This window comes from Nerophis ophidion, linkage group LG04, assembly GCF_033978795.1.
Source record: "Nerophis ophidion isolate RoL-2023_Sa linkage group LG04, RoL_Noph_v1.0, whole genome shotgun sequence".
Lineage (NCBI taxonomy): Eukaryota > Metazoa > Chordata > Actinopteri > Syngnathiformes > Syngnathidae > Nerophis > Nerophis ophidion.
In genome coordinates this window covers 76,394,571-76,414,792 of record NC_084614.1, presented here as the reverse complement: position 1 = coordinate 76,414,792, position 20,222 = coordinate 76,394,571, and the positions used below count along the sequence as shown (strand labels likewise).

The 20,222-nt window shown below is 40.3% G+C and overlaps 1 protein-coding gene and 1 long non-coding RNA gene across 4 annotated transcripts in view; one reads left to right on the top strand and one right to left on the bottom strand.

Annotated features, from left to right (window-relative positions):
- Nucleotides 1–18,262, bottom strand: part of LOC133551902 (core histone macro-H2A.1) — a 37,090-nt gene extending 18,828 nt beyond the window's left edge. For all 3 annotated transcript variants that reach the window (XM_061899093.1, XM_061899094.1, XM_061899095.1), the window contains exons 1-5: nt 18,107–18,262; nt 3,553–3,755; nt 2,336–2,442; nt 2,072–2,263; nt 1,906–2,013 (exon numbers count right to left, since the gene is read on the bottom strand). In XM_061899093.1, the coding sequence (XP_061755077.1) occupies nt 1,906–2,013; nt 2,072–2,263; nt 2,336–2,442; nt 3,553–3,724 (579 nt within the window). In that variant the 5' untranslated portion in view covers nt 3,725–3,755; nt 18,107–18,262. The remainder of the gene's footprint in view (nt 1–1,905; nt 2,014–2,071; nt 2,264–2,335; nt 2,443–3,552; nt 3,756–18,106) is intronic.
- On the top strand, nt 4,458–5,041 carry LOC133550603 (uncharacterized). Its single transcript, XR_009806336.1, has 2 exons — nt 4,458–4,748; nt 4,986–5,041. It is a non-coding gene; the product is annotated as an uncharacterized LOC133550603 (long non-coding RNA).
- Nucleotides 18,263–20,222: the final 1,960 nt, after the last annotated feature.

Sequence of the window (20,222 nt, the reverse complement as noted above, 5' to 3'; positions counted from 1 at the left end):
TGCGGTGGCCCACATCCATGTGCGGTGGCCCACATCCATGTGCGGTGGCCCACATCCATGTGCGGTGGCCCACATCCATGTGCGGTGGCCCACATCCATGTGCGGTGGCCCACATCCATGTGCGGTGGCCCACATCCATGTGCGGTGGCCCACATCCATGTGCGGTGGCCCACATCCATGTGCGGTGGCCCACATCCATGTGCGGTGGCCCACATCCATGTGCGGTGGCCCACATCCATGTGCGGTGGCCCACATCCATGTGCGGTGGCCCACATCCATGTGCGGTGGCCCACATCCATGTGCGGTGGCCCACATCCATGTGCGGTGGCCCACATCCATGTGCGGTGGCCCACATCCATGTGCGGTGGCCCACATCCATGTGCGGTGGCCCACATCCATGTGCGGTGGCCCACATCCATGTGCGGTGGCCCACATCCATGTGCGGTGGCCCACATCCATGTGCGGTGGCCCACATCCATGTGCGGTGGCCCACATCCATGTGCGGTGGCCCACATCCATGTGCGGTGGCCCACATCCATGTGCGGTGGCCCACATCCATGTGCGGTGGCCCACATCCATGTGCGGTGGCCCACATCCATGTGCGGTGGCCCACATCCATGTGCGGTGGCCCACATCCATGTGCGGTGGCCCACATCCATGTGCGGTGGCCCACATCCATGTGCGGTGGCCCACATCCATGTGCGGTGGCCCACATCCATGTGCGGTGGCCCACATCCATGTGCGGTGGCCCACATCCATGTGCGGTGGCCCACATCCATGTGCGGTGGCCCACATCCATGTGCGGTGGCCCACATCCATGTGCGGTGGCCCACATCCATGTGCGGTGGCCCACATCCATGTGCGGTGGCCCACATCCATGTGCGGTGGCCCACATATTTGTTGTGGCCCAAATCCATGTGTGGTGGCCCACATATTTGTTGTGGCCGACATCCATGTGTGGGGACCCACATCCATGTGTGGGGACCCACATCCATGTGTGGGGACCCACATCCATGTGTGGGGGCCCACATCCATGTGTGGGGGCCCACATCCAAGTGTGGTGGCCCACATCCAGGTGTGGTGGCCCACATCCAGGTGTGGTGGCCCACATCCAAGTGTGGTGGCCCATCTCAATTTGTAGTGGCTCACACCTATTTGTGGTGACCTACATGTACTTGTTGTGGCCCACATCTACTGTATTTGTGGTGACACATATAGATTTGTTATGGCCCACATATACTATGTATGGTGGCACACTATTCGTGGTGGCACGACATAAAATCTATTTGTGGTGGCACAACACAAATCTATTTTTAATTGCCCACATCTATTTGTGGTGGCCTACATCTATGTGGGGTGGCACAACACCAAAGTGGCAGGCTCTCATAAAGTAGTGAAGGTAAGCGTTGCTGGAGGCTCCTTGCTTAGCGTGATTAGGAAGAAAGAAAAGTCAAGGTGTCTGTTAAACTGTCAGGAACAGCAACAAGCTCCTGTTAGCATTATTAGCATGTGTGCCTTATAATCAGGGATGCACTGATGTGATGTTAACTACTGTAAAACAAAACAAAAACATTTCTCATCAATATTACAACATTTTGGACATCAATTACTGTCAAAAAAGCCAGAAAATAATAACTAATGAAATGTTTCTCTCCATCCATGAAATTGCACACATCAGCACATCCCAGGTCATGAAACACCACAGTTGAGGATTATTGTGAAAATAAATTGAAATACAAAAGTGCAATCCCAACAAATCAAGCCATTTTTTTTCCGGTCTTTCATTAAATCCAAGCACTAATTATTTTCCATGCTGGCATTTAGGTTTTGACCAGCAGACCAAAGCTTTGCGGACGATGCCGGAGGACTCGGCAAAGGCCTGCTCACGGTTCTGCCGGGACTGACCTTCTGACCCAGGAAGAGGCTCTTGGTGGAGAGCACGGTGAAGCTGTCTGCCAGAGACCCCTCGGTGGTGCTGTCGGCCGACGCCGTCTTGCTGGCCTCCCCTTGTTTCTGTGGAGGACCGCACCTCGCGTCACGTTTGGACACCCTGGTGTCAAGTCCAACTTACCTTGGCCTTTCCCGCCGCTTTCTTCCTGCTCGGCTTCTTGGCCGCCGTCTTCTTGGCCGGCTTGGCTTTCTTCTCCGGGGCGGGCGAGAGAGGAGTCTCCAGTTTGCCTTTGGCGCCCCTCTTCTTGGCCAAAAGCTCGGGGTGGATGTTGGGCAGGACGCCGCCGGCCGCGATGGTCACGCCCTTCAGCAGCTGGTCGGACGAGGGGGAGGGGTTAAAACCTTTGCTAGTAAAGACCGAGCACCTGGACCTGCATCAACTCACCTGGTTGAGTTCCTCGTCATTGGCGATGGCCAGCAGGATATGTCGTGGGGTCACGCGACCCTTCTTGTTGTCTCGGGCGGCATTTCCCGCCAGCTCCAGGATCTCAGCTGCGATGAAAACAAAATAAGTCATCAAACAATTTTAAGACGGAAGAAATTACTTTGAAAACACCTGGTGGCTTCTTTTGGTACTGCGCTGGCACTTTACCACAAACTATCAATGGTCATCAATGTGAAGCTTCACAGTTAACAAAGAAAAAGAAGAAAGAAAAGAAAAAGGAAGAAAAGACAAAAGATAAGTTAAAAAGATGAAAGAAATAATAGGAAATAAAGGATTGATAAAAAACAGACGATAAAAAGAAAGAAAGAAAAGATAAGGCAATAAAAAGACAGAAAGAAAAGATAAAAAGATGATAAAAAAAGAAAGGAAGAAGTAAAACAATGAAAGGAGAAAAACAAAAAAGAAAACTAAATTAGAACAATTTAAAGATAGAAAAAAATTATTTAAAGAATGTAAATGTGAAAAGAAAGAAAAGAGAAAAAAGAAGACAAAAAGAAGGAAAGAAATGACAAAAAGGAGGAAAGAGAAAGAAAAGAAAGAAAGAAGACAAAAATAAGGAAAAGCTAAAAAGAAAAAAGAAAGTAGAAAAACTAAGAAAGGAGAAAAAGAAAGGGGGAAAACAAAAGAAAAGAGAATAGGAATGATTTAAAGATTTAAAGAGCGAATGCAGCTAAGATAGGCTCCAGCGACCCCAAAAGGGACAAGCGGTAGAAAATGAATGGATGGATGGATTATTGGGTAATGTGAGTAGGATTTTGAGGACAGATATGAATGTGTTCTACTATGGAACAGGGCTGTAAGAAAAAGTGAAGTGCTGTGAATAATTTAAGCATTGCACTTAGAAAAAAAAACAAGAAAAAGAAAATAAGAAGGAAATAAAAAAGAAGGAGAGAAAGCAGGGGAGGAAAACTATATTCACAGCGAAATGTTGACCCATTCTTTTTTGAGGACGAACAGATTTGCTTCCCTTCTTCTACCTGGTCATGTGACACTTGTTGCTAGGCAGATTTCGAGTCATCAGCAAATTGTTGTGCTACGAGCATTGCTTTCACTTTTTCCACCACAGCGCCATCTGCTGGACGCGGATGAGGCACGCTCTCACCTGCGCCCCCGCTATTTTTAAACGACCACTAAAAAAGACAGCGCTCCGCACTTACCGGTCAGATACTCCAAGACGGCCGCCAGGTAGACGGGCGCTCCCACGCCGATGCGGTACTTGGGCAGCCCCCTCTTGATGTATCGCAGCATGCGGCCCACAGGGAAGATGACGCCGGCCTTGGTGGACCGGGAGGTCTTGGTCAGCTTCTTCTTGCCGCCTCGGCTCGACATGACTCAACAAGTCGGTAGCAGCCTTCCTTTCCTGCCGGACACATTTGGACAGTGACGTGTTTTTTTTTATTCATATTGCCAAACAAAAACAACTGCATGAGGGAAATGCTGCGAGGGACGCAATCTTTGAATACAAAAATGCGTGTGAAAATATTGGAGAGCAATTCATTTGCGTTGCTAATGTTGGCGTCCTGTAAGTCTGGCTAGTTCAAAAAACTAAACGCAAAAATAAAAATCCTGCACGTGTGCGCGTACCCCAAAAAACAACAACTGGGGGAGAGAAATGCTGCAAGTTTACTACTTCTACCGAGTAGAAGTAACCTAGATGAACGAATTAAAGCATGGGTGTCAAACTCTGGCCCGCCATGTCATTTATTTTGGCCCTTGAGACAATATTAAATTAACATTAGAGCTGGCCCGCCGGTATTATACAGCGGCGGTGCATTCACCGCTAATTCTGATACTTGCCAACCCTCACGATTTTCCCAGGAGACTCCCGAACTTCATTCCCCCCCCTCCCCCCGAAAATATCTCCCGATTTCCACTCCGACAACAATATCGCCGGCGTGCCTTAAAGGTACTGCCTTTAGCGTCCTCTACAACCTGTCATGTCCGCTTTTCCGCCATACAATCAGCATGCCGGCCCAGTAATATATGCAGATTCTACACACACACACAAGTGAATGCAAGGCATACTTGGTCAACAGTCATACAGGTCACACTGAGGGTGGCTGTGTTGTCCTGAAGTCAACTGTTAATATTATTTACGTAATTACATTATAATATTTTTGTATTACTTGATAATATTTTGTATTAGTAACTACAATGCTTTAATTTGGAGTTAAAGTTGTTTATATTTATTGTACTTTATAATCGGTAAACAGCAGTTAGATGATGTCACTTCCGCTAAATTACTTCCTGTTGGTTGACTTCCGGTATTTGTTCGAAAGCTAGAGATACATTTTGTGGTCTTCTGTAGTACTTTCTGTTGCCATCCTACACAAAGCGGCGAAGAAGCAATGCCGTAAGTTGTCTTTAATAAGTTAACAACATGTCAGACACGTTAAAAAAGTGTAATAGTGCCGATATGTTAAATATAATTGTCGAACTAGGTACAATGTGTTCAAGTCATTTAGGCAGACGGGAGTCTCCCTCTGCTGGACATTTTCCGACATTACCGTTACATTTTTATATGTCATTGTAAACGAATATGTACAGAGGCAATAAGTGTTTTGTTTGTTGTGTCTCTTGTTCTTTTCAGTTTTTCACCATCTTGTCTATGAAGGAATTGTCAAAAGTAAATGGTCAAGCTTACAACGACGTTCTCTTCATTGACTCCGGTTTGGCTTGGTGTTGAGTTGGCGTTTTTACACGTCTCACGAGAACACTAAAGTGGCCTTATAACCTTCGTCTTGTGTTAGACCCGTTTTAGTTTTTAAATGCATAAAAACACCACATACATTTATTTTTTTGCATCAACGCTTTTTGACTTTGTCAGGAACCTCTTTGTCAACAAAATAAAACGTTTACATTTTTTTCACTAAATTATAAAATGCTCTGGTAGAAATTATGCCCTTGGTGTTGTTAGGGTCGGTTTCGACCCGGTTATAAAAATAAGATGATAAAGCAATAAGAGCCAAAACTGAACACACTGACAGCCAGCTCCTCTCCCAATCATGTGAGCTTTAGTGGATTCTCATTTTACCTTGTTATCCTGTACAAAAACAATCAAAAGACGGACACTAAAAGTGTCACTTTTTGCCACTCTGATTTTGTTTTTTTATTAGTTTTGGAACTAGTAATCTATTTCTCTTGGTTTCATTTGCTTGATTGGATGTTTGTTTGATGTTGGATTTCTGTTGCTGAAAAAAAAACTTTTTTGCCTTTTTCTTGAAGTAAACATATATGGGTCGAAATTGACCCGTAACACAATAGATGTTACTATAGTTAAAATTCTTAAAATGAAAAAATAAACAAAACACATTTATTTAAGAGATGTGTTCTAATACCCCTTAGTAATAGTTAGGTAACACAACAACCTTTTTTTATTTATATGATTCTCTTGAGGTTCGTTTTACCATTTTTAAAAATTGAAATCGAGGGGTATACTGACAAAATAAGGCCCAATGGCCCAAACCAAAAATATTAAAACCAATATTTTCATGGATAAGGAAGCCTAACAAGGTAACCAAGAGATGGGAAACAAATTGGATGATAGATAATTATTTTTTAGTGTATTTTACAGCTGGTAAAACGAACCTCAAGAGAATCATATAAATAAAAAAAGGTTGTTGTGTTACCTAACTATTACTAAGGGGTATTAGAACACATCTCTTGAATAAATGTGTTTTGTTTATTTTTTCATTTTAAGAATTTTAACTATAGTAACATCTGTGGTGTTACGGGTCAATTTCGACCCATATATATTTACTTCAAGAAAAAGGCTAAAAAGTATTTCTTTCAGCAACAGAAATCCAACATCAAACAAACAACCAATCAAGCAAATGAAACCAAGAGAAATAGATTACTAGTTCCAAAACTAATAAAAAAACAAAATCAGAGTGGCAAAAAGTGACACTTTTAGTGTCCGTCTTTTGATTGTTTTTGTACAGGATAACAAGGTAAAATGAGAATCCACTAAAGCTCACATGATTGGGAGAGGAGCTGGCCGTCAGTGTGTTCAGTTTTGGATCTTATTGCTTTATCATCTTATTTTTATAACCGGGTCAAAACCGACCCTAACAACACCAAGCGCAATATTACTACCAGAGCATTTTATAATTTAGTGAAAAAAATGTAAACGTTTTATTTTGTTGACAAAGAGGTTCCTGACAAAGTCAAAAAGCGTTGATGCAAAAAAATAAATGTATGTGGTGTTTTTATGCATTTTTTATTTATTGTATTTATATAGCGCTTTTCTCTTGTGACTCAAAGCGCTTTACATAGTGAAACCCAATATCTAAGTTACATTTAAACCAGTGTGGGTGGCACTGGGAGCAGGTGGGTAAAGTGCCTTGCCCAAGGACACTACGGCAGTGACTAGGATGGCGGAAGCGGGAATCGAACCTGCAACCCTCAAGTTGCTGGTACGGCCACTCTACCAACCGAGCTATGCCGCCCCATCTTATTCTACACACACACACAAGTGAATGCAAGGCATACTTGGTCAACAGTCATACAGGTCACACTGAGGGTGGCCTTATAACCTTCATCTTGTGTTAGGGTCGGCACCGACCCGTTTTAGTTTTTAAATAAATAAAATAAAAAATTTTTATGCATTTAAAAACTAAAACGGGTCGGTGCCGACCCTAACACAAGATGAAGGTTATAAGGCCACCCTCAGTGTGACCTGTATGACTGTTGACCAAGTATGCCTTGCATTCACTTGTGTGTGTGTGTAGAATCTGCATATATTACTGGGCCGGCATGCTGATTGTATGGCGGAAAAGCGGACATGACAGGTTGTAGAGGACGCTAAAGGCAGTACCTTTAAGGCACGCCGCCGATATTGTTGTCGGAGTGGAAATCGGGAGAAATTCGGGAGAATAGTTGCCCCGGTAGATTCGGGAGTCCCCTGGGAAAATCGTGAGGGTTGGCAAGTATCAGAATTAGCGGTGAATGCACCGCCGCTGTATAATACCGGCGGGCCAGCTCTAATGTTAATTTAATATTGTCTCAAGGGCCAAAATAAATTACATGGGTCAAAACAGACCAGTTAACATACGAGATGGTAACAGAAAGCTAACACAAGAGGAAGGATAAAGAACTTTAACACTGTTACAAATATGCACCACACTGTGAACCCAAACCTAACATGAATGACAAACGCATTTTGAGAGAACATCCGCACTGTAACACAACATCACAAATACCCAGAACCCCTTGCAGCACTAACTTTTCCGGGACACTACAATATACACCCCCGCTACCAACAAACCTGGAGTTTGCATGTCACTATAAAGTTATATAAGCCTTGCTTGTTCAATATTCAATGCAAAACTTGTTTGGGTCCCTATTAAAAGGTTAAGTTGTTCAACTTTGGCCCGCGGCTTTGTTCCGTTTAGAATTTTGGCCCACTCTGTATTTGAGTTTGACACCCCTGAATTAAAGTACCAATAATAGTCACACACACACACACTAAGTATGTCAAAATTATTCACTGCATTTGACCCATCACCCTCGATCGCCCCCTGGGAGGTGAGGGGAGTAGTGAGCAGCAGCGGTGGCCACGCCTGGGAATCAGTTTTGGTGATTTAACCCTCCAATTCCCACCCATGATGCTGAGTGTCAAGCAGGGAGGTAATGGGTCCCATTTTTATAGTCTTTGGTATGACTATAAACTGAATTTACGACCTAGTGTACTTACTACTTCCACCGAGTAAAAAAAAAAAAAGGTCTACATGAACAAAAGTGTACTTGCTACTTCTACAGAGTAAAAAGTAACCTACATGAAAATGTGTACTTACTACTCCTACTAAGTAGAAGTAACCTACATGAACAATTGTGTACTTGCTACTTCTACCGAGAAGAAGTAACCTACATGAAAATGTGTACTTACTACTTCTACCAAGTAGAAGTAACTTACATGAACAATGTTGTACTTGCCACTTCTACCGAGGAGAAGTAACCTACATGAACAATTGTGTACTTGCTACTTATACCTAGAGTAACCTACATGAACAAGAGTATTTACTACTTCTACCGATTAGATGTAACCTATATAAAAATGTTTACTTACCATTCTACCGAGAAAAAACAAACTACATGAAGAAAAGTGTACTTACTACTTCTACCAAGCAGAAGTGACCTATATGAAAATGTGTACTTACGACTTCTATCCAGTAGAAGTAGCCCACATGATCAATAGTGCAATTACTACTTAGACCAAGTAGAAGAAGCCTACATGAACAAAAATCCACTTACAACTTCAACAGAGTAGAAGTAACCTACATGAACAATTGTGTACTTACTACTTATACCTAGAGTAACCTACATGAACAAGAGTATTTATTACTTCTACCGATTAGATGTAACCTATATGAAAATGTGTACCTACCATTCTACCGAGAAAAAACCAACTACATGAACAAAAGTGTACTTACTACTTCTACCAAGCAGAAGTAACCTATATGAAAATGTGTGTGTACTACTTCTACCGAGAGAAAAAAAAGCCTACATGAACAAAACTGTACATACTACTTCTACCCAGTAGAGGTAGCCAACATGAACAAAAGTTAACTCACAGCTTCTACCAAGTAGAAGTAACCTACTTACAATTGTGTACTTGCCACTTCTACCGAGGAGAAGTAACCTACATGAACAAGTGTATTTACTACTTCTACCGAGTAGAAGTAACCTATATGAAAATGTGTACTTACGTCTTCTATCCAGTAGAAGTAGCCCACATGAAAAATAGTGTAATTACTACTTCTATCAGGTAAAAGAAGCTTCCATGAACAAAAGTCAACTCACAACTTCTACAGAGTAGAAGTAACCTACATGAACAACTGTGTACTTGCCACTTCTACTGAGGAGAAGTAACCTACATGAACCAGTGTATTTACTACTTCTACCGAGTAGAAGTAATCTATATGAAAATGTGTACTTACTACTTCTACCGAGAAAAAAAGCCTACATGAACAAAAGTGTACTTGCTACTTCTACCGAGTAGAAGTAACCTATATGAAAATGTGTACTTACGACTTCTATTCAGTAGAAGTAGCCCACATGAACAATAGTGTAATTACTATTTCTATCAAGTAAAAGAAGCCTACATGAACAAAAGTCAACTCACAACTTCTACCAAGTAGAAGTAACCTACATGAACCAAGTAGAAGTAAACTACATGAACAATTGTGTACTTGCTACTTATACCAAGAAGTAACCTACATGAACAAGAGTATTTACTACTTCTACCGATTAGATGTAACCTATATGAAAATGTGTACTCACGACTTCTACCGAGAAAAAAAAAAAACTACTTGAACAAAAGTGTACTTAATACTGCTACCGAGCAGAAGTAACCTATATGAAAATGTGGACATACTACTTCCACCGAAAGAAAAAAAAGCCTACATGAACAAGTGTACTTACTACTTCTACCCAGTAGAAGTAGCCCACATGAACAATAGTGTAATTACTACTTTTACCCAGCAGAAGTCTACATGAACAGAAGTGTGCTTTCTACTTCTACCGAGTAGAAGTAACCTATATGAACAATTGTGTACTTACTACTTCTACTGAGAAGTAACCTACATGAACCAGTGTATTTACTACTTCTACTGAGTAGAAGTAACGTATATGAAAATGTGTACTTACTACTTCTACCGAGAGAAAAAAACCCCTGCATGAACAGAAGTGTACTTACTACTTCTACAGAGTAGAAGTAATCTACATGAAAATGTGTACTTACTACTTCAACCCAGTAGAAGTAGCCTACATGAACAATAGTGTACTTACTACTTCTACAGAGTGAATGCAGTAAGTACACAGGAACACTTGTACTGGGTAGAAGTAGTAAGTACTTATTTGTTTTTTTAGGTGCAATATAACAATATTTTCCTGACACATTCGAGTGCAGCACTGACGCTGTTGGGCAGGATAAGAAGATTTGGGGAAACTTTGCCACTTTATTATCAGTGGCGGAGCAGGAGGGGGCTAGGAATAGGTCGAAAAGTTACACGTCATTCATTACTTATTCATTTGTCCACTGTTTGTGTTGGAAATTGCTAAGAAACAGAAAGGGGGTCTGCTCTACTCCCTTTTGGACACGCGGTCACAACAAACTGGAAATATGGGAGGTCTCATTTTGCAATTAACCAATTCCATTAACATAATTGACATTAGGTAAACAAACAAGAGATATGCCTTTCAAAACAAACGAGGGATGATGACTGTAATGAATATTTCAGGACATGATAATGTGAATATTTAATGGCGTCTGCTGATGACCGGACACAATCCAAGGCATACTTGCCAACCCTCTCTGATTTTCCGGGAGACTCCCGAAATTCAGCGCCTCTCCCGGGGCAAATTTTCTCCCAAAATTCAGGCGCAACTGGAGGCCACACCCCCTCCAGCTCCATGCGGACCTGAGTGACGTGTATAAAGAGCGTGTCTGCCCAATGACGTTATAACTGTAGAATGATCGAGGGCGAGTTCTTGGTTTCTTATGTGGGTTTATTGTTAGGCAGTTTCATTAACGTCCTCCCAGCGCGGTAAAACAACACACAACAACAGCAGTCTGTTTTTGTCTACCGTAAAGCAGTTCATCTGCCTTAAACAGCAATGTTGTGACACTCTTAAACAGGACAATACTGCCATCTACTGTACATGCATATGGTTAGAAAAACCAGGATGGACAATTCAACCCTTAACTCAACAATGAGTAGATGGTAGATGTTGTGTGTGTAAATGTGTAAATAAATGAACACTGAAATTCAAGTAGTATTTCTTTTATATATATATATATATATATATATATATAAAATAAAATAAATATATATAGCTAGAATTCACTGAAGGTCAAGTATTTCTTACATATATATATATATATGGCGACTTGTCCAGGGTGTACCCCGCCTCCCGCCCGATTGTAGCTGAGATAGGCGCCAGCACCCCCCGCGACCCCAAAAGGGAATAAGCGGTAGAAAATGGATGGATATATATATATACTTGACTTGGTGAATCTAATGGTAAGGTAAATATTAGGGGTGTGGGAAAAAATCGATTCGAATACGAATCGCGATTCTCACGTTGTGCGATTCATTCTCTTGTTTTTGTATTATTATTTTTTTTTTAATCAATCCAACAAAACAATACACAGCAATACCATAACAATGCAATCCAATTCCAAAACCAAACCTGACCCAGCAACAGTCAGAACTGCAATAAACAGAGCAATTGAGAGGAGACACAAACACGACACAGAACAAACCAAAATGAATATTATCAACAACAGTATCAATATTTGTTATAATTTCAGCATAGCAGTGATTAAAAATCCCTCATTGACATCATTAGACATTTATACAAATTTAAAAAAAAGAACAATAGTGTCACAGTGGCTTACACTTGCATCGCATCTCACAAGCTTGACCACACAGTGTCCAATGTTTTCACAAAGATAAAATAAGTCATATTTTGGTTCGTTTAATAGTTAAAACAAATTTACATTATTGCAATCAGTTGATAAAACATTGTCCTTTACAATTATAGAAGCTTTTTAAAAAAAAAAAATCTACTACTCTGCGAGCATGTCAGCAGACTGGGGTAGATCTTGCTGAAATCCTATGTATTGAATGAATACAGAATCGTTTTTGAATCGAGAATCGCGTTGAATCGGGAAAAAAAAAATCTATATATAATCAAATCGCGACCCCAAGAATCGATATTGAATCGAATGGTGGGACACCCAAAAATTCGCAGCCCTAGTAAATATACTCCTCTCGTCTTAGCCACGCCCCCCACCCTCCACCTCCCGAAATCAAGGTTGGCAAGTATGATCCAAGGTAATTAGGGTCCGCCCTGCAATGGCAAAGGACATCCATGTCCTTTGCCATGCAAGGACCCTATTGAATCTGCTGCGTTTTATTAGGGTCCGCCCTGCAATGGCAAAGGACATCCATGTCCTTTGCCATGCAAGGACCCTATTGAATCTGTAACGTTTCTTATTATTATTATTCTTTATTATACCGCACCGTCGCACCCCAATTTCACCCCCTCAACAAGCTCCAAAACTCACCAAATTTGACACACACATCGGTGCGGTGGACCTTCCCAACCTATTAAGCAACCAAACCCCAAAAATGAAAATTGCGCGCTAGCGCCCCCTAGGAAGAGAAAAAAAACAGACTGCTTGTAACTTCCGTTAGGAATGTCGTAGAGACATGAAACAAAAACCTCTGTGTAGGTCTGACTGAGATCTACATTTCCAATAAAAAATGTCTATACCCAAAATCAACAGAAATTTTGCTAAAACTCATTCAAAGCAAAATTTTAGCAAAAAATGCTATTTTTGCCTCTTTGAGCTGCAATTTGACCCCCTTAAAATGCTTCAAAACTCACCAAACTTGGCACACACATCAGGACTGGCAGAAATTTTGATCTAATGAAAAAACCAAACCCGAAAATTAAAAAATGTGCTCTAGGGCAATTTTTGAATAAAACACAGAAAAAACTGCTCCTAGGAAGAGAAAATGGACAAAACTGCTTGTAACTTCCAGTAGGAATGTCGGACAGACATGAAACAAAAACCTCTATGTAGGTCTCACTTAGACCTACAATTTGATATTTGAAATCCTGCAGAAAAATCAACAGGAAGTTAAAAATTACCCCTTCAAAATAAAAGTTTTGTGAAAACCCGTCACCTTTTTCAAATCAGAACTCCTCCCAATGCGTTTGTCGTTTCGGCTTCAAACTCGCACAGGAGAGAGTTTGAACCCTTCTGATTAAAAGTATAGATCAAAGTTTTGATAACTTTTCAGGTTTTGATTTTACGCGCTTTCAAAGAACCCCTGCGCAAATTTTCCTAAAAAATGTCATTTTTGCCTCTTTGAGCTGTAATTTGACCCCCTTAAAATGCTTCAAAACACACCAAACTTGGCACACACATCAGGACTGGCAACAATTGCGAGCTGATAAAAAAACCAAACTCGAAAACTCAAAATTGTGCTCTAGCGCCCCCTAGGAATACAACACAGACAAACTGCTCCTAGGAAGAAACACAGACAAAACTGCTTGTAACTTCCGGTAGGAATGTCAGAGAGACATGAAACAAAAACCACTATGTAGGTCTGACTTAGACCTACATTTGAATAACTAACATACTTTGGCAAAAATTAACAGGAAGCTTGATATTTTCACTTCAATACAACAACTGCATTACTTTCACAATGCATTAAATAGTGTCACCAAGGCTTCTCCTGCCGTGGGGCTCGGGGGCAGCAACCCAAGGCGCGCTCGCACTTTCGCACCCTTATTTGACCCCCTTAACATGCTTCAAAACTCACCAAATTTGATACACACATCGGTATGGAGCGGCAGACCAACTTATTAAGCAACCAAATACCAAAAATGAAAATTGCGCGCTAGCGCCACCTAGGAAGAGACAAAAAACAGACTGCTTGTAACTTCCTTTAGGAATGTCGTAGGGACATGAAACAAAAACCTCTATGTAGGTCTGACTTAGACCTACATTTCCGTTAAACACTTCTATACCTAAAATCAACAGGAAGTTGACAAAAACCCCTTCAAAACAAAATTTTTGCAAAAAATGCCTTTTTTGCCTCTTTGAACTGAAATTTGACCCCCTTAAAATGCTTCAAAGTGCAAGTTAAAGCTATACAATGCCAAGTGAAAGCCATTTATCAACAACATCCAGAAACGCAGATCTGTAATTTGACCCCCTTAACATTCTTCAAAACTCACCAAATTTTACACACACATCAGGACTGGTGAAAATTGCCATCCAATAAAAAAGCAAACCCCAAAAATGAAAATTGTGCTCTAGCGCCCCCTAGGAAAATAAACTGATAAAACTGCTTGTAAATTCTGTTAGGAATGTAGTAGAGTGATGAAACAAAAACTTCTATGGAGGTCTGACTAAGATCGGGACTCGGGACACGGCGGCGGCGGCGGCGGACCCGACCAACGCTGCTTGCAGCTTTAATTATTATTATTCTTTATTATTCCGCCGCCGTTTCCAGCTGAAATTTGACCCACTTAACATGCTTCAAAACTCACCATATTTGACACACACATCAGGATCTGCGAAAATTGCCATCTAATAAAAAAACCGAGCACTAAAAATCAAAATTGCGCGCTAGCGCCCCCTAGGAAGAAACAAAAAACGGACTGCTTGTAACTTCCATTAGGAATGTCGTAGAGACTTGAAACAAAAACCTATATGTAGGTCTGACTTGGATGAACATTTCCAATAAAAATGTTCTATACCTAAAATCAACAGGAAGTTGGCAAAAACGCCTCCAAAGCAAAATTTTCGCAAAAAATGCTATTTTTGCCTCTTTGAGCTGTAATTTGACCCCCTTAAAATGCTTCAAAACTCACCAAACTTGGCACACACCTCAGGACTGGCAGAAATTGCGATCTAATGAAAATAAAAAATAATAAAACTCAAAATTGCGCTGTAGCGCAATTTTTGAATAAAACACAGAAAAAACTGCTCCTAGGAAGAGAAAACAGACAAAACTGCTTGTAACTTCCAGTAGGAATGTCGGACAGACATGAAACAAAAACTTCTAGGTAGGTCTGACTTAGACCTACATTTCGATAATTTACATCCTTCGGCAAAAATCAACAGGAAGTTAAAAATTGCCCCTTCAAAATAAAAGTTTTGTGAAAACCCGGCACCTTTTTCAAATCGACACTTCTCCCAGTGCGTTTGTCGTTTCGGCTTCAAACTCGCACAGGAGAGAGTTTGGACACTTCTGATTAAAAGTATAGATCAAAGTTTTGATTACTGCTCCGGTTTGGATTTTACGCGCCTTCAAAAAACCCCTGCGCAACTTTTCCTAAAAAATGACGTTTTTGCCTCTTTGAGCTGTAATTTCACCCACTTAAAATGCTTCAAAGTGCTAGTTAAAGCTCTGTTATGCAGACCGAAAGCCATTTATCAACAACATCCAGAATCGCCGATCTGTAATTTCACCCCCTTAACATGCTTCAAAACTCACCAAATTTTACACACATATCAGGACTGGCAAAAACTGCCATCTAATAAAAAACCAAACCCCAAAAATCTAAATTGCGCTTAGCGCCCCCTAGGAAAAAACCCAGACAAAACTGCATGTAACTTCTGTTAGAAATGTCGTAGAGACATGAAATAAAAACCTCGATGTTGGTTTGACTAAGATCGGGACCCGGGACACGGCGGCGGCGGCCAACGGCGGACCCGACCAACGCTGCTTGCAGCTTTAATTATTATTATTATTATTATTCTTCCGCAACTTCGAACCATAATTTGACCCACTGACCATGCTCCAAAACTCACCAAATTTGGCACACACATCGGTAAGGCTTGGCAAAAACACATATTAAGCAACCAAACCCCAAAAATGAAAAATGCGCGCTAGCGCCCCCTACGAAAAAAAAAAAACAGACTGCTTGTAACTTCCGTTAGGAATGTCGTAAAGACATGGAACAAAAACCTCTATGTAGGTCTGACTTAGGCCTAGATTCCCCATCAGAAACGCCTATACCTAAAATCAACAGAAATTTGGCAAAAACCCATTCAAAGCAAAATTTTCGCTAAAAAATGCTATTTTTGCCTCTTTGAGCTGCAATTTGACCCCCTTAAAATGCTTCAAAACTCACCAAACTTGGCACACACATCAGGACTGGCAGAAATTGTGATCTAATGAAAAAAAAAAATAAAAAAACTCAAAATTGTGCTCTAGCGCAATTTTTCAATAAAACACAGAAAAAACTGCTTCCAGGAAGAAACCACAGACAAAACTGCTTGTAACTTCGGGTAGGAATGCCGGAAAGACATGAAACAAAAACTTCTATGTAGGTCTCATTAAGACCTACATTTTAGTAATTGACAGCTAGCAGAAATAATCAACAGGAAGTTAGCAATTACCCCTTCAAAATAAAAGTTTTGTAAAAACCCGTCACCTTTTTCAAATCGATACTCCTCCCAGTGCGTTTGTCGTTTTGGCTTCAAACTCGCACAGGAGACAGTTTGAACCCTTCTAATTAAAAGTATAGATCAAAGTTTTGATAAGTTTTAAGGTTTTGATTTTACGCGCCTTCAAAGAACCCCTGCGCAAATTTTCCAAAAAAATATCATTTTTACCTCTTTGAGCTGTAATTTGACCCCCTTAAAATGCTTCAAAACTCACCAAACTTGGCACACACATCAGGACTGGCAGAAATTGCGATCTAGTGGAAAAACCAAACCCCAAAACTCAAAATTGTGCTCTAGCGCCCCCTAGGAATACAACACAGACAATACCCTAATTTGACCCCCTTAACATGCTTCAAAACTCACCAAAGTTGACACACACGTCGGTACGGTGTCCTTTCCCAACATATTAAGCAACCAAACCCCAAAAATGAAAATTGCGCGCTAGCGCCCCCTAGCAAAAAACAAAAACAAACCGCTTGTAACTTCCGTTAGGAATATCGTAGAGACATGAAACAAAAACCTCTGTGTAGGTCCGACTAAGACCTACATTTCCAATAAAAAATGTCTATACCCAAAATCAACAGAAATCTTGCAAAAACTCATTCAAAGCAAAATTTTCGCAAAAAAATGCTATTTTTGCCTCTTTGAGCTGCAATTTGACCCCCTTAAAATGCTTCAAAACTCACCAAACTTGGCACACACATCAGGACTGGCAGAAATTGCGATCTAGTGAAAAAACCAAACCTTAAAACTCAAAATTGCGCTCTATTGCAATTTTTGACAAAAACACAGAAAAACTGCTCCTAGGAAGAGGAAACGGATAAAACTGCTTGTAACTTCTGGTAGGAACGTCGGACAGACATGAAACAAAAACCTCTATGTAGGTCTCACTTAGACCTACATTTTGATAGGTGCCATCTTTCAGTTAAAATCAACAGGAAGTTGGCAATTACCCCTTCAAAATAAAATTTTTGTAAAAAGCCGTCACCTTTTTCCAGACAAAACTGCTTGTAACTTCTGTTAGGAATGTCGTAGAGACATGAAACAAAGACCTCTATGTTGGTCTGACTAAGATCGGGACCCGGGACACGGCGGCGGCGGCGGCGGCCAACGGCGGACCCGACCAACGCTGCTTGCAGCTTTAATTATTATTGCTTCATTAGACGCGGTAATTAACAAATATTCAAATGAAGCCAGCAGAATGTCACCAACTAGTTATTAATTCATGACATCATCTTAAAATATGAATAAAAGTCACGCGTTAGCTTCAATATGCATTTCCAGGTCGGTGTTGTTATGGAACATGTCATGGATATGTGCTGACAGCTGTCAATCAGGAGTCTTAATGGCGTACAAACGTCAAACCCGACTTCCAGGCCAAGTGGGGAGATATTGCCGGCCGCGATATTCGCCCCCAAGCTTCGGCGTCGCACGCCCGCACCGGAGGCGACATTCGCGGGCACCGAAGCAGACTTCGTCGCTCCGGTCCGACCGTCGAACAACCGCGCATTTCCGCAATATGTCAGCCGCGTCGTGACGGCCCATCCCCGGCCTTCCTCCCTCGACAGCTCGGCCTCCGGTCCGGTTCTCACGTCGGTCAACAACAAAACAAAACAAAAAAAACCGTCAAACACGCGACGCGACGGCGTAAACACCGACCGAAGCGGCGTCAAGAGCGGGCAAGGACGCGGTGTTGTCGTCGGGGAAGGAGAAGGCGAAAAGGCCGTACTCACGCGAAAAATGTCTCCGGTTCGAAGGCTCGTTGGCTCGGTGAGCTCCTTCCTTATTCTCCCACAATCCCCAGCGAGAAGGAGCAGCAGCTGCCGGCCGCCTAACGACGACACTCCGCGGGGCGCAGGCGGCGGAGCTGCACGGTAACCTGCGCGCGCATCAACACCTAAACGATAACAATGCAGTATTAGAAAAATTAAAAATAAATATTAAAAAAATATTTATTTACGCTTTGCCAACTTGTTGGTTTGTACTGACACAAAATGTTCACACACAAAAAAATGCATTTGTTGTCCCTCCAATTGTGCTGAGATGCTCAAAATAATAATAATAATAATAATAATAATAATGATGATAATACTAATAAGTAGGACTAAAGTGATGACATTTATCAAAATCACCTATATTGACAATCGCCAGGTGCGGTGAAAACACTCCCTCTAGTGGCTGCCTAGGGGGAGTGTGGCTCGTTTAAAAATCATAGCTTAAACACGTTTTGATAGTAGTTTAAAATTATATTTCAAACCCCAAGTTTAGAATGGCCCTGCGATGAGCGGGCGACTTGTCCAGGGTGTACCCCGCCTTCCGCCCGATTGTAGCTGAGATAGGCGCCAGCGCCCCCCGTGACCCCAAAAGGGAATAAGCGGTAGAAAATGGATGGATGGAAGTTTAGAATGCTAGTTTACAATTAAAGGGCTATTTTAAAATCCTAGTATAAAACGGTAGTTTTAAATTTTAGTTTAAAATGATGATTCTGTGATTTAAAATCATAGTTCAAAATGATCATTTAGATCCTCAATTTGAAATCACAATTGAAATTTAAATCCCTAGTTTAACATATAATTATAATTTAACCACTTATGTAAAAGTATAGTTTAAACATCACAATTGTATTTAAAAAAAAACAAACCCTAGTTTAAAACTATACTTTAAAATCTCAATTCTAGTATAAAACCTTATTTTGAAATCACAATTGTATTTTGAAGAAAAAAAAACTAGTTCGAAATCTAGTTTAGAATTACAATTCTTGTTTAACTCTCTACTTTAAAATTCGAGTTTAATATCACAATTCTAGTTTTAAAAATCCTCACTCCAAATCCTTGTTTAAAATTCTATTTTAAAAACACAATTCGAGTTTGAAATTCAATTTCAATAAAAATGATTCTGGTTTAGCCCTGCGATGAGCTGGCAACTTGTCCAGGGTGTACCCCACCTTCCGCCCGGTTGTAGCTGAGATAGGCGCCAGCGCCCCCCGCGACCCCAAAAAGGGAATACGCGGTAAAAAATGGATGGATGGATTCTGGTTTAAAATAGTTAAAAATCCCAGTTCAAAATCCTAGTTTTAAATTATAGTTCAAAATCGGAATTGTACTTTAAAACCTTAATTTGAAATCTAAATTTTAGATAAAAATCTTATTCTAAAATCCCAATTCTGGATTAAAAAGGTCAATTTTAAATAAAAATATCTTATTTAATCATTTAAAAAAAATGTTTTTAAATTGTATTTAGTTTCATCTTAGTTTGCAGTCAAAATTCTAGTTCAACATTTAGTTTAAAATCAAAATTTTATTTTAAAAACACAATTCTAGTTTAAAATTCTATTTTAATAAAATAATTAAAGTTCAAAATCCTAGTTTTAAATTATAGTCCAAAATCCCGATTCTAGATTACAACCTTAATTTCAAATAAAAAATTTTGTTAAAAAGCTTAGTTTAAAATCCCAATTCTGGATTAAAATGTAAATTTTAAAATAAAAACTTTAGTTTAAATCGTTAAAAAAAAAAAGTTTTTATTAAACTTTAAAATCTTAGTTTGCAATCAAACATCTAGTTAAACATTTAGTTTAAAATCAAAATTCTATTTTAAAAACACAATTGTAGTTTAAAATTCTATTTTAATAAAATAATTCGAGTTCAAAATCCTAGTTTTGAATTATAGTTCAAAATCCCGATTCTAGTTTACAACCTTAATTTCAAATCAAAATTTTAGTTAAAAAGCTTAGTTTAAAATCCCAATTCTGGATTTAGGGCTATATAAGTAAACATTGATTGATTGATTGATTAAAATGTAAATTTTAAAATAAAAACTTTAGTTTAAATCGTTAAAAACATTTTTTTT